Consider the following 14,956-nt stretch of genomic DNA (forward strand, 5'->3'; position numbering starts at 1 on the left):
TCCTACTTCTACCCAGATAATAAATTCAATAAAACAATACAGTTCTGCCAACAGTTTTTGTTTAATTTTGTCTATCAGACAAACATTACAAATGTAGAACATGTTGTAATTAATAATTTAATGACATTTAACTTCTGAGCACAGTTCATACTAATGGTGGAAAATATAAAATCAAGTCTATATGATGCATAGGTGGACTTGTTTTTTTTTATAAATAAGTTGTTATTGGCTTTGAACCTAAGCTGTCAGTAACTGCAAGTACTATCAGATTTGTACTTTAAGTGTCTTTGCATAGTTGGGATATACAAGTTACCTGGTCAAGTCAACTCTGTGTTTTTGTTATAAATATTTCTATTTGTATCCATCTGATGGGTTAAGCCTTTTTCAACTGATATTTATAGTTTGTTCTTATGTTGTACTGTTACAACACTGCCACAGGTTAGCAGAGGGTTGGGCACCAGCTTACATGTTTAACCCTGCCACATTTGAAGTGTGCCTGTCCCAAGTCAGGAGTCTGTAATTAAGTAGTTGTCATTTGTTGCTGTTGATTATATGTGTTGTTTGTTTAATTATTGTTTTCTACAGTTCTTGAATTTTTCTGTTGCACCAGTGTCCCAGGAATTAGGGGGGAAAGTTGGGCACCAGCTAACATTCTGTATGTGCCTGCCCCAAGTCAGGAGTCTGTAATTCAGTTAATGACATTTGTTGCTGTGTTATAAATTTGTTTTTCATTCATCATTTCATCAGGTTACCATCAGACATATTAGGTTATGATAATTGAGATTAAAATTGCAGGAAAACTAAGTATACATTATGTATGTATGTGCCTGTCCCAAGTCAGGAGCCTGTAATTCAGTGGTTGTCGTTTGTTTATGTGTTACAATTGTTTTTCGTCATCTTTTTGTAAAAATGAGGCTATTAGTTTTCTCGTTTCAATTGTTTTATATTGTTATTTTGGGACCTTTTATAGCTGACTATGCGGTATCAGTTTTGGTCATTGTTGAAGGCTGTACTGTGACCTATAGTTGTTAATTTCTGTGTTATTTTGGTCTCTTGTGGAGGGTTGTCTCATTTGCAATCATACCACATCTTCTTTTTTATATATACATTGGTAAGAACCATACCTTGTGCTAAAAAAAAACTTTTTCCACCTATAATTAACATGAAAAATGTGCAAACAACTGTGTTTAAAACTTATTTAAACAAATTCTATAGCAATATTGGCTTCCATTACAAATTTGTTGCCATTTTCCACCTATAATAATATGCCTATAAGTATGTGCTTATCACATATTTACATAATGTCTAGGGTTGTACAAGCTTCAGAACTAAATATTCCTATGGTTTCGTTTTCCATCAGACTGTAAATTATTTAATGAAGAATAATCTAATAGTCTATTGCTAGAGGTAAATATCTATCAAGTCAAGAGTTCACTTTTGTAGGGTTAGATTGTCAGGCATTATCATAGCAAATCTCTGATAACCAATTTTTCTTTTTGAAAGAAGTGCATTTTCCTTCTTTCTTTTTTTTTTTTAAATGAAGTGAACATGATGAGTGATCTGTATACAGGTTTCAGCAATGTCATGGCAGTTTAAAAGGCACAATAAACCATTCTTAAGGATATTCTCCTCCACTCTCTACAAGTAAATTTTAAATATTTAAAAAGCAGGTTAGTCTCATGTTTTACATTACAAAATTGAACAGTCTCAAGTTGAGAAATATTGCATCCCACTCAATGTAGTTGGAGAATTTTCCATTTAATACTTGAAGACTGGACACTACTTATTCACCTCTAAATCAAAGTTTCTATTTTTATAGAGTAAACAATAGTTGGTAGTTTTGTCAGCACACATTTATAGATGATTATAATGATATTACAACATTTCTTCAGATTTTCAAAGAACAGCTGTAAAATTATCAACAGCTACCAAAGAGTTCAGCTTACATTATAGTCTTGAAACTTCATGAAGTGATTAATTCTCAGAGTTTACTCTGAAGGTCTCACTGTTATTGACTTGAAATGGTGAGTTTTTTTAGTATGAGTATATGTAGGGATTATGTGTCCTGAATTTTTATGCATCATATCCTTTCTTTCCCATGATTCATTAGAGCTGTAATTTACCCTTTCCATTTTCATGTAATATGTATGTCTCTAATGTACTAGAGTCATGACAAAAAAAACCATACTAGAATAAAACTTTTATTTAGTACTGTGTGGATTAATTTATTTTGTGGGTACCAGAATTTAAGTGGATTGGGTACAAATTTTATGGATATTTGATTTCCTGGTTTTGCCAAAGTCGGCATACACTTTAAGGTGGCACGGTAGTATTTCCTGGCCCATAAGGGATAATGATAGCCTTTTTATAATTTTCACCACTTTCTAACACTGCAAAAAATTCTACATTCACAGTTAACTGAATAACTTCCATTTTACTATTCAGAAATGAATTTGAATATGTATCATGACCGTTTACTTTTTTTGCTATTTTTAAAAATCTAAGGCCACTAGTACTTTTAGGTCATTTACGGTGCAGTGAATAGAAAATTTAAAAAAATTCTCAAAAATTCATTTTCATCTGTATGTAAAATTATTTCATATTTTTCTACACCTGATTCATCCCTCATTTTGGGAAAGTATGTTCAGTTGATACTGTATTTTTTGTCCAATCACACTGTTTAGATACATTTACCTAAGTAGGGTACACAAAAGAGCAACCTAAATTCTGGAATGCAAATACTACCGTGCCACCTTAACAAAGACATAACAAACTTGAAACCAGTCATGACACCTATGATGCATAGACTTCTTACTTTGGAACATATTACAATAAAGAATACTAGTCTGCACTCATTTGTTACCAAAAAAAATGAAACATTACATCCCTACCCCATCTGGCAGATTTTCACTTTTTTTTCATCTTACCATTTTTACTTTTAAAAGGAGTGAACAAAACCTGAATATATGATGTTTCAAATCAACACAGAAGTTAAACATGGTGATTCAGGAGGAATTGTTGGACTGCCAACTCTGTTTATGGTTAATCTGACTGAAAGACACAGTTTAAGCACCAAATCATGAAAACTGATATCAAAGTCCATTCCACATTTTACAGCATGCCTTATATTACTTTAAGCATTTCCAGATTATGAGAGCAATACAACAAGAGTCTTTAGATTGCAGTTAACTATTATTCAAAAATCTGTTTGACAATACATGTACTAGAATACATCTCTAGGTTGACTGTTTGTCTATTTCTCATGTATGCATTAAGTTAAATTATGTCCCCTTACATAATCAATTTGCCTTTATTGTGCTTTTCACTGTCAGAAAATCTTAACAACTAATGGCATTTGCATGGAAAATGAATAAACCATTTAATCTTGCTGATATAACATCATAAATACATTCTTTGTAAAAAAAAAATGTCTAGTCAATGTATAGAAACCCCTATTTCTATCTCTATTTCAGACCAATATGAGAGCTAAATAGATAAGTAAGGACCTCTTAACCACTAACTGGTTACCCAAAAGCTCCTACTGGTGTCATGTTACATCATAACAACAAATAAAACCTCAAGAAAACTAGTATAGCTGTAGTTGTGTTGAAAAAAAATAAGAAATTATGCAATTTATTTATTTCGGTGACAAAAAATAAGATGTTCATGCAACCGAAGAATGTCGCGTCTCAAATTTCAGTGGTTGCACATGTTTCAGACACTGCGAAAAGTTAAAGCGAACATTTATAATTACAAATATATTTCAAGTTACATACAAATAATGAAGTTCTACTTTCTAGGTAAATTTTTACATTATTACCTACAGATCAGGCAAAATTTGCTGAATCAGCAATTTTTACTCTCAGGGTTGAAATTTAAGGCTTGTTTTTATCATAGTTGCCCTTAATCAACTTTTTATTGATAAACTTACAACTTGCATGGGTATAAAACGTTCCTTTATTGATTTAGTGTAAAAATATATATCCCCCTTAAGGTGGCACGGTAGTATTTTGGGCCATAAGGGATAATGATAGCCTTTTTATAATTTTCACCACTTTCTAACACTGCAAAAAATTCTACATTCACAGTTAACTGAAGTTCTTTCATTTTACTATTCAGAAATGAATTTGAATATGTATCATGACTGTTTACTTTTTTTGCTATTTTTAAATATCTAAGGCCACTAGTACTTTTAGGTCTTTTACGGTGCAGTGAATACAAAATTCTCAAAAATTCGCAAAAATTCATTTTCATCTGTATGTAAAATTATTTCATATTTTTCTACACCTGATTCATCCCTCATTTTGGGAAAGTATGTTCAGTTGATACTGTATTTTTTGTCCAATCACACTGTTTAGATACATTTACCTAAGTAGGGTACACAAAAGAGCAACCTAAATTCTGGAATGCAAATACTACATGCCACCTTAATTAAGTTACCCTGTAGCAAATTTGTACTTTAATGAACAGCAAAATTTTTGATTTTAAACTATACCCCCAAAATCCCTGGAAATTTGTATCCATATGGATAATAATGAATCCACAATTAATATGAATGACAGATTTTTTTTTTCAATAAAATAACATGTTTCAGTGTTATCACTTCATGCAGATCATTCACATGGCTTAACATCAATGTAATAACCATAATTAATAAAATGTCCTTGATGACACATATACTTGACTGCTGTAACAGTGATGTTTACATCAGCATTATTTCTGTAAATCATCTGTCAATATATGGCATCTGTTTCAATATTTGTTCATTGATGCTTTCAGAGTTTGTCTTAATTTCCTTTTTCTTTTTTAAATCCTTAGGTCCACTATGATTTGGAACATAATTCAAGGTTAAACATAAATGATTGTAATGGGCAATGTTTGATCCAGATTCATAATGCAGTTAAAAAGAGATGTCCTCACATTGATACAACCTTTAAAATATGACATATGTATGTATCATGAACAACTTTGTCAAATCTCAGAAATACATTGAAGTCCATTAGCAATCCTAAAAGCAGGATTTATAGTCAAACCAATGGTTCAGTTCAAGCTCGGTATATTTGTTATTTTACTTTTTACAGTAAATCATCATTCACATCCATGCAAGATAGTGTATTCTTAATTTTGTTTTTTATCAACTATAGACACACCATTTATACAAGCAGAGCACTCATTTAACAAGAGTTTATATAAAGAAACAAATAAACAATTAATACAACAGCTTGGCAAAACAGGTCAAGTAGGATAAGGCTGGAAATTTGGACTTCCGAAGAAAAAGAATGTATGTTTGAACAGGGGCATACCTATTATGTTGCCTTGATTGTTGAAAAGATTACCTCAAATTTCATAAATTTCTATTTACTTATACTAAAGTTATTATCAGGAAACCATCTGTCTTTGGACGATGCTGATGACGACAACAACGTGAACCCAATATACTACCGCAAAAATTTTTTGCAGTCATATAAAAAATGGAACCTTGATAAAGCAATTGGAAATATGTCATGTATTTTCTCTCTAAAAATCAATGGTTGATTGATTTAGGGGGCTTTTTTGGGCAGTTTAAATAGGGAACATAAGGAATTACTAGGGTATGAATGGAGTGGGTCCCCTCTTATGCAGTCAGAGCCCCACCCCCCTATATAATAATTTCTTGATCCAGCCACTGTAAATGACATATAGATTAGATTTACTATAGTGTTATATAGTTTGTTTTTTCAAACTAACAAATGTTTTGAGATGTCAACAGTATTCATTTAACCATCCATCATAATATATATATCTATTATTGTGTTTTATCCTTGACCAGAAGTGACCTCTATAGTACTTCTTATATAATTTCAATAAATATCATGGTTCACACATAAACAAATATTCTTGTGGGGTTTTTTTTAAGGGCAGTAATTTGCCAGCCTTCAATATTGATTTGGAGTGCATCATTGGATTTTTTTAAGACTATACATTTGGTCTTAAAAGATAAAAGTAAGAGCCATCAGCCATTTGATGGTAAAAGGATTTGAATTTATTGTAAATTCAGAATTAAAGAAAATCTCCCTTGTTAAAGAGTATACATTAATAATTTTTGTTTTTTTTAAAGATTTGAGGTTACTCATCACCTATTTTTCATGGTCTACAGTATGTCAGTCTGTTACTATCTAAACTTAAACTTAATTCTTTTGAAACGCAACTCTTAGAAGCAAGAATCAAGTAGAATTTTAGACAACTCAATATATAGATACAAGAAGATGTGGTATGAGTCCCAATGAGACAACTCTCCATCCAAGTCACAATTTATAAAAGTAACCCATTATAGTTCAAAGTAGTCTTCAATTCGAAGCCTTGGCTCACGCCAAACAGCAAGCTAGCTATAAAAGGGCATATAATGACATTAAAAGCTCAGTGAACTACTTTGATGTTCCAAATTTTCATGCATCCTGAATGTACCTCTTATATAATGTATCTGATAAGTTTTCTAATACATTGTGTATAAATCCTGCATTAAAATAGAAACAATTCAAGAGAAACCAGTGGACAACAGATTTTCTGTCACTTTACTTTCCATGAAAAGCCCATAATCTTGATGTATATCAATCAATTTCTGTTTCCTTAAATAGAATCATTGATTGATATTCTTAATATGTCACTTGATAACATAAACTGGCCATTGAGTGTTATCTGCTCTGAATCAAGTAGTTAAACAGTTTGTATGGATAAAATAACTGTTCACTTCCAACTGCAGCTTTCCGTGAAAAGAAAATAAGCTCTGATCCATATCAATGAAGCCTTTTTATATAAGTAACTATTAAGAAATGAAAAGAAATCTGTGTTTTGTATAAATAAGGGGTAATTTACCTCACTAATGATTCCACTTCTAGAAAGCCTACAGTTATCCAGAAGTGGCAGCAGCAATAGAGACCAATGAAAGTACACCATATGGAGTAGCAATTACTCGTATAAATTATAAAGCTGTGTAATACGAAAATCTAAGGAATCTAAGATTCTTAGGTCTTTCAAAAAAATACAAAAATATCCATACAATGCAATCATATACATGTATATAATATATCAGCAGGGTTTAGGAACATCAGTTGTTCAACCTGCTAGCCAAATGCGTTTTGTTAAAAAATACTATTTAACTTTGTTGGTCTTTTGGAAAATGTTGTTTGTGCTGTATTTAAACCCCTCCACCAAGTAATTTGCTTTGCATGCACATGATAAAAATTGCGCTTTTTATCCAACGCAATCATAGGTTTTAATATAGTTTTCAATTAAGACTTATATATAAGAATGTTGTTAACAAGAAGTTCTTGGGCCGTGCTGCCTATTCTTCTATTTTCTATGTTGTGTTTTGTAAACTTATCTTAAGTCTTTTGGTCTTTTACTTTATTCCTATGACATTATCAGTTTGTTTGTGATGTATGAGTTTGACTATCCACTGAGTCTCTTTTGCTTCTTTTTAACATATACAAGTATTTTGTAAACAGAAAGTTCACAAGCTGTGGCTTTGAAAAAATGCCTCCTACTGTAAAGCATGCTTGATTCAGTTTCAGGAAACTCTAATGTGAAGTTCCTGAGTCAAATGTAAGGAATATCTAGCCTAGCTATCATGTGTAAGTGTGTGGCATTTGGTCTATGTTGGTAAGTTGTGTCTATTATCCTGTAAGTTGTAACCCAGCTACAACCCCCTACCCTCCCATTTTTCTGATGATCTATACATTTGAATGGGGACATAAAGTTACCCCCCCCCTTTATCCTGGGTTAAGAACCCCCCATTTTTTTTATAAATGACTGGATCTGCCCCTGCTACCACATTCCTTATTTCATTTATGAAAAGATGTTATATACCAATGGTCACATACTGAAATATTTGTTTATTCTGGAGTTTCAGTTTTAGGTGAACTGAGCAGGATATGATTATCTTTAAAATTTATCAGCAAGAAAAAATTCATCATGCTCACACATTTAACAAGTAATTTATGTCCTGTGTATGCTTAAACTAGGAGAATAAAATCTTGTCCTCTATTTCATGTAGTGATAAATTAGTACAAATAAGGTTCAGCCAAGGTCCCTGTTATATATTTCTATAAAGAGATGCTGGTATAAGGTTCAGCCAAGGTCCCTGTTATATATTTCTATAAAGAGATACTGGTAGAATTATGTTAGTTGACAACAAATCACAGTACTTAAACGGCATCAAAGTATTTTCATAAATAAATTTCTATTTTATCATAAATACTTATATTTTTATACTAGACCTACTAGTGTACATTATCTACGTGAGTAGTTAGTTGTAATATGGAGCTTAAAAGTCAAGGTCAAAAGATCATCAGTCATTTTGATGGTCTGTCAGATTGACAAAAGCTAGCAGTTTAATAACAAGTGATAATTGATTCACTAATGAGACCTTTGGAATCAACACATGAAATTTCAACATCCTTTTGTCCTTTAATTTTTTACTTATATATCAGTTATTTTTATCCTTTATCTAATATAAGTTTATCTTCTGAAATTACAGTGCTGGAGTCTCGAGGCTGGAGTGGATTATCATTTGAATTAAACTGAGATGTCAATACCAAAACCAAACTGGGATTTAGATGATCTAGAAATACTCAGAACATTTAGTACACATTTCCCTTTGAGATTCTCCACGTACTTGCAATATTGTTGCCCATTATGGGCCTATTAATTTACAATAAAGTATTCTTTTTCTATAATATATATTTAAACATACTTCTATTTATTGGCTCTCAAGTTAATCTCACATTGTATAAATTTGTATTCATAACTGATGCCCAGCAGCCTTAAGTTTTGATAGATTATGGTACAACATATTATTCCCCAATACACATTTCATCAATAAATATAATGATTATTTACAGAGGTTTATCACCTATGGTTATTGACAAGATCATCATAAAACTTTACAATCAAGTAAACAAAATATGGTACGTACATGTGTAATAGTACATCTGAGGATTCCATCCCATGCTATAAGGTGGTCCAGACATTTCTCTTCTAGAATGCATGCTGTTTCGATTAAATCCTGATATTTTTTCTGTCGCTATCCAATGACTTGAGGACAGTTATATATTGATGGATGAATAATTGAATCTACTCCTAGCAGGGACAATAGTTTTCAATTCCAACCTTCTGCGGTTATATTTTTCTTACAATGCATTAACATATAATTACAAAATGAAAAATTTGCACATAATCGAAAATATGACGTCAATAAGTTTTTTGACAATTTAAGAAAGTCGTTCCATAACGCAATCAATTTTAAGTTTTTTTTTACAATCTGCTTGTCTTCCCTGCAGTAATTCTAATTTTTCTTCAGCATCAAATGTTCACTTAAGATGCTTCACAATCCGATGAAAAAAGATTTTCAAGATGAAAAACCAAAATCATTATTTAGACGTTAAGTTAGACATAATGTATTTTCAATACAATTTGCCAGAATTGTTAACTTTTAGCAAACACTTTTTAAAAAAAACAGCATTTTAAAATAACAATTATCAATGATTTATTACATATTTAATTTCATTTTTTAACTAAAATTAAACTCATAAGCTACATCAAAATATTTTTTTATAGAAGTTCAATATAAGAGGTTTTACCAGTACATAAATCCCATTTATTATTTGTATTCCAAAAAACTAATAATATATCTCAGCTTAAAGAAACAATCCAATACACAAAATTTATAAACAAATCAAAACTTTTCTTTTTCGTTTATCACAAACAACTTTTATCCAATGTGGAAATAAATCACAAAGTTTGTTCAAAACTGACGCTGCATGTCTTTTTTTAAATTTGAAGCAGAAATACACATGTATGACTTTAACTTCCCCTCAAAATGTAAATGATATATATCTGGAATTAATAACAACAAACAATGGATCCCGACATTTGGAAAACTAGCTCAGCATACAGGCTGTGACATATTCAGGTTCAATTTCATCCATCTATTAGAATGATACAGTTACAATCAATATTCTATAATAAGCAATAATTCCCCTCATTTAATCCCTTGAAAAATATCCATATATTTAGCATCTTTATCAGACAAACAGTAGTTGACAACTAGTTTAAAGGTTTTCATTTCTTACTCATGGAATACATCATTTTATACATAAATACATTGTCAAGGCCTGTCATCTTTGATTTATAGAAATTATAAATAACAAAGGACTTGTTTGACAGTCTAAACATCTTTGCATGTTCAATGTAAAAAAAAAGTTTAAATTCTATAATCAAACACTTTTTTGAAAACAGGTAAGTATTTGATGGGTTTAGTTAGCAAAATATAGCAGTTTTACAAAATTGTTAAAATGTAAACTTTTATTTATTAATTGAACAGTAGAATGCTTCTGTTACATAAATATGGGCTGTTTTTGACAATACAATGCACAGATATCGGGTACAAGCACCATTAAGTCATGCTAAATCACTGAAATCTTCACAATTCTAGCATTTTAGTTAAATTTTAGACGGTTTTCGAGTAAAACGAAAGTGGCCACATTCGTGTTCATCCTTAATATTAAAATGTAAGTAGTATTTTATGATAATACATAACATATATAAAGGTTGAGGATGAACACGGATGCGGTGCGGCCACTTTCATTTTTGACAAAAACCATCTGAAAAATGGCATTTTTTGGAATATTTGGTAGCTTTTTAATATTTGAGCTTGAATCGGATCGTTTTTAATGACAAAATCAGTTAAAATCTTTCACATAAACTAATTGAATCAAATAAAATAGACACTTAAGTGTTTAATCAAAGAGCTGAATAGCTCTGAGGGGAAAGACGGCCCTTGTTTCTATTTCATTTTTTTTTGGGGGGGGAGGGGGGGGGTATCTTTTGATAGTCTTCATATAAAGAATGAAAAAAAGAACAGCTAGAACATGTGGAAGGTTGACACTATTGGAATCAATTGTTGTTTAATGTAATTTCGTTTCTTTAGTTTAGGATTCAATTTAGACCAATGGAAGAGATCTGCATCTTCTAAATCTAAACATTCAATTAAAGTTGATAGTTAATTATCTAAAATTCAACTAGTTGAATTCTGTCATTTAACAACAACTACAATTATTTTTGAAATCTTAATAGTGTAAGACTGAACTGTAGGCTAGGGCCATTTTCCATTTTTTGTGACAGTACTCTTAAAATTTTTAATTTTTTTCTTAAGAAAGTTAGGACTGAAAAATCTATTCAGTTTTAAATTTCCATTGATAAAGTTCCCAGTTATATGTCTCATCACAGGGATACAGGTACTAATAAAAATAACAATATGATTGATGTAAACTGTGTGAAGCTTGTTTCCAAATTCTACATTTTGAAATATTTGTAAAATTTCATGAATAAATAGGTTTAAAATACAAAATGCAACATTTGTAATTTTTTTGTAACTATTACAATGATTATGTTGGTACAAAAAATTTAGTTTTAATGAAAGACTACTTATCATATACTAAATGTCACATTTAAAGTGTTTATTTCAGTGGATAATTAGCTCATAAATTGAGGTGCTCCTGAATTGGAGGAAGATTCTCAAAACAGAGTTTTACAGAAAAAAATGGAAAAGATCGTTTCTCTCCCCGATCTCATGTAGCCCTCAGACTTCCTGTTTACTTTGAAAGTTGTTGACCTACAAATTAAAGTATTGCATGTTGATGTTTAAATCATCTACAGCAAACATCATTATGTTTAAATTCAACAAATACTATTTTTTAATAAGTGCACAATCTTTGAGAATGATTTAAATAACCAGTGAACGATATCCCTGCTTATGCGTCGTGTGGCATTCCAACAATGACGTCACTATAAAATATAATGTAGGTTGGATATATTTAGAATATCTCGTCATACTGATTTTTCCGGATTGTAAAAGAAACGTAAATAGTGTAAAGGAGAGCTTGATATAAGATAATTTCGAGAGAAACAGAAGGGAAATGTCGAAAAAAGTGTTTAAAGTCAATTTATTCATTTGTGTCTCCCCATCTCATCATTCTTAGTAAGATTTGTTGGGGGGTTTTCCACACTATAAAAACAAAATGAATGATGTGAGGGAATGTCACTCTGGTCAACACCATTGGGGATTGACGGCTTGAAGCCGTCTTCCCCAAAAAGAGGTCAAAATCTTTCGTCAGATGAACCTGAAATTTGAGGCCAAAATCGGTCTTAGCGGACCTACTCCTTTGAATTCAGGACATCTGATGAATACAATAGATCCAAAATAGAACCTCTTTGGTCTAATGAATATTATTTTGGATTTAACAATTACATGTTATATCACTAATAGAACCGATTGTGCTCAATTGCTGTTCTTTGTTTGAGATTTCACACTACTAATAATGTAAATGAAACACAAATGAACAAAAAAGCATTATAAATACTTGCCGGTATATTTAACGACCATTCTGTTAAAGAACAAATTCCTGGATATTTTGACAATACTGAGCTACCTCTTATTTGTTAAATTTACAAGAAATCTACCCGGAAATTTGTGTTTAATTATAGTCAACTGTGTAAAGATGTTAATCAGTGAAAATACACCTACTTCATGTAATTGTAGTACCTCCGAATATATTTATGGACCCATTTCCCATGTTATAACAGGAGATCTTAACATCGTTCAGGACCGAGAGTTAAAATCATTCCTCAGTAAAGGACCTAAATATCGTCCCCCGTCAATTATTAATTGGAATGAGTGTCGTAATATCATCCACGACTCACTCCATACTTACTGTATGAAATGGATAAAACGGGAAAAAGCTGACAAAAAATCTTTGGACTCTTTTTTTAATTCAGTAATGAAGATAGTTGATATACGTATTCAACATTTTATAGAACATTTTACTATTAACAATAACCACAAAAAACCTATTTCTCGTATCAAACATCAACTAAAAGAACTAGCCAAGAAATTTGTTTTTGTCCCGGCCGATAAAGCTGCTAATAATATTATTATTGTTTGACGTAAATTTTACATTGAGGTTCTGAAAAAAGAAATCACCAATTCACCAACATTCCAACTGACTCCATTTTCAGAAAACGACATCTGTAACAAACATAAACTTTTAGCTACCGCTTTACAAGCAGAGCCAAATACAATGAAAGTCCCAACTATGTACTGGCTTCCGAAGCTACACAAAACACCTTACAAATATAGATTTATTTCGTCTTCAAGTCATTGTTCCACTACTAAATTGTCTATTCTTCTTACCAGCACACTTGGTACAATTAAAAACCTGATAATAAATTGTTCAAATAAGGCCTTCGAAAATAGTGGAATTAATTACTTTTGGAGTGTCAAGAACTCGTTGGAAGTACTTGATAAATTGCATGCTTATATTGGTGATTTTAAATCTGTTTAAAGTTTTGATTTTTCTACCCTGTATACCACATTGCCTCACATTCTCATTAAGAAAAAATTCACACACCTAATTAAATGGGCATTTAAAAAGTCAGAATGTGAATATATATGTTCAAACTCTTTTAGGTCATTTCTTAGTAGCAATAAACAAAAAAACTATGTCAATTGGACATGCTTTGATACTATATATGCCCTTGAATTTTTACTAGATAACATTTTTGTTCGCTTTGGGGATTCTGTATATCGTCAGATTATCGGAATTCCAATGGGGAATAACTGTGCACCACTTATTGCGGACCTGTTTTTGTATTGCTATGAGTTACAATTTATGACAAAAATAAGCAAAGACCCATCGAAACAACATCTGATAAACAAATTTAATAATACTTTTAGATATTTGGATGATATTTTGGCTCTCAATAATGACGACTTCAGTATCTATAATACTAAAATTACAAGGTCCAATTTGTCAGCCGTCATCACGTAAAAACGGCGGATCAAAGAATTCAACTTTATATATAACTAATATAGTACAAAGGTGTAGATTAAAAATTACACCACTCTAGGCCCTTTTGTTTTCCACGCAATTAATATTGCCAATAATTAAGAAGTTCCGGGTCAAGTCCGATACCGATACCAATAGTATATTCACCTGTTACCGATTACCTTATCTGTACGTTCCGCATCTGACAGGCGCACCACCAAACGGTGTATTCAGGATTAATATGCTATATACACGGGTCATAATCACAGGGACAGGGTTGACACTACTAAATTGTCAAATTGCTACCTATTGTAGTATTTTGATCAGTAAGACTTTCTAAGATAACAATACGAATACTAAAAATCTGTGACTAAGTACAGTTTTCAATTTGTTAGCGGGCATGACGTAAAACAGCGAATCAAAGAATTCAACTTTATTCATAACTAATATAGGACAATGCTGTTGATTAAAAAAATACCGTCCATTCCAGGACCTTTTGTTTTCCAAATAATTAATATTACCAATAATTGATAAGTTCCAGTTCGACGGGTTCAAACAGAAAGATTTGAAAGCAGAGAAAACTGTGTATCTTATAATCGGCATGACTTTATCAGATGACAATACTAATACTAAAATAAGGCTTGCGCATAGTTATATACTTTAATTCAGTCACGGACCCGCGATATGACGGGTGTGTTCTAGTGTATATTAAAGAAATTTATCCTGTTGAACTTACTTTAAATAAAGCTAATACTAACAATGACCACTGCCCTTTCCTCGATCTTGATATCTATATCACTAACGGAAAGCTGAATACTAAAATTTATGATAAAAGAGATGATTTTTCATTTCCTATCGTTAATTATCCATTTTTAGATGGTGACGTTCCCTTGTCACCATCTTATGGTGTTTATATATCTCAACTTGTACGATTCGCTCGTGTATGTAACAATGTTTTAGATTTTAACGAGAGAAATTTATGTATTACTGAAAAATTATTACACCAGGGTTTTCGATATCACAAACTAGTCAAAACATTTACTAAATTTTATCATCGGTATAAGGACATCATTCGTAAATATAGCTCAACATGC

The 14,956-nt window shown here is 31.3% G+C and overlaps 1 protein-coding gene and 1 long non-coding RNA gene across 6 annotated transcripts in view; one reads left to right on the top strand and one right to left on the bottom strand.

The window, feature by feature from the left end:
* LOC143076133 (mediator of RNA polymerase II transcription subunit 15-like) overlaps window positions 1-14,956 on the bottom strand; it is a 294,855-nt gene that overhangs the window by 51,986 nt on the left and 227,913 nt on the right. Inside the window, exon 1 of one of the 5 annotated variants that reach the window (XM_076251795.1) lies at window positions 8,954-9,414. The exons of the other annotated variants lie outside the window; for them this stretch is intronic. Coding sequence (XP_076107910.1) covers window positions 8,954-9,026 — 73 coding nt within the window. The 5' untranslated portion in view covers window positions 9,027-9,414. Of the gene's footprint in view, window positions 1-8,953; window positions 9,415-14,956 lie in introns of those variants that run through there. 5 annotated transcript variants of the gene reach the window in all.
* LOC143074622 (uncharacterized) lies at window positions 1,858-8,714 on the top strand. Its single transcript, XR_012977974.1, has 2 exons — window positions 1,858-2,024; window positions 8,516-8,714. It is a non-coding gene; the product is annotated as an uncharacterized LOC143074622 (long non-coding RNA).

This window comes from Mytilus galloprovincialis, chromosome 5 (assembly GCF_965363235.1).
Source record: "Mytilus galloprovincialis chromosome 5, xbMytGall1.hap1.1, whole genome shotgun sequence".
Classification (NCBI taxonomy): Eukaryota; Metazoa; Mollusca; class Bivalvia; order Mytilida; family Mytilidae; genus Mytilus; species Mytilus galloprovincialis.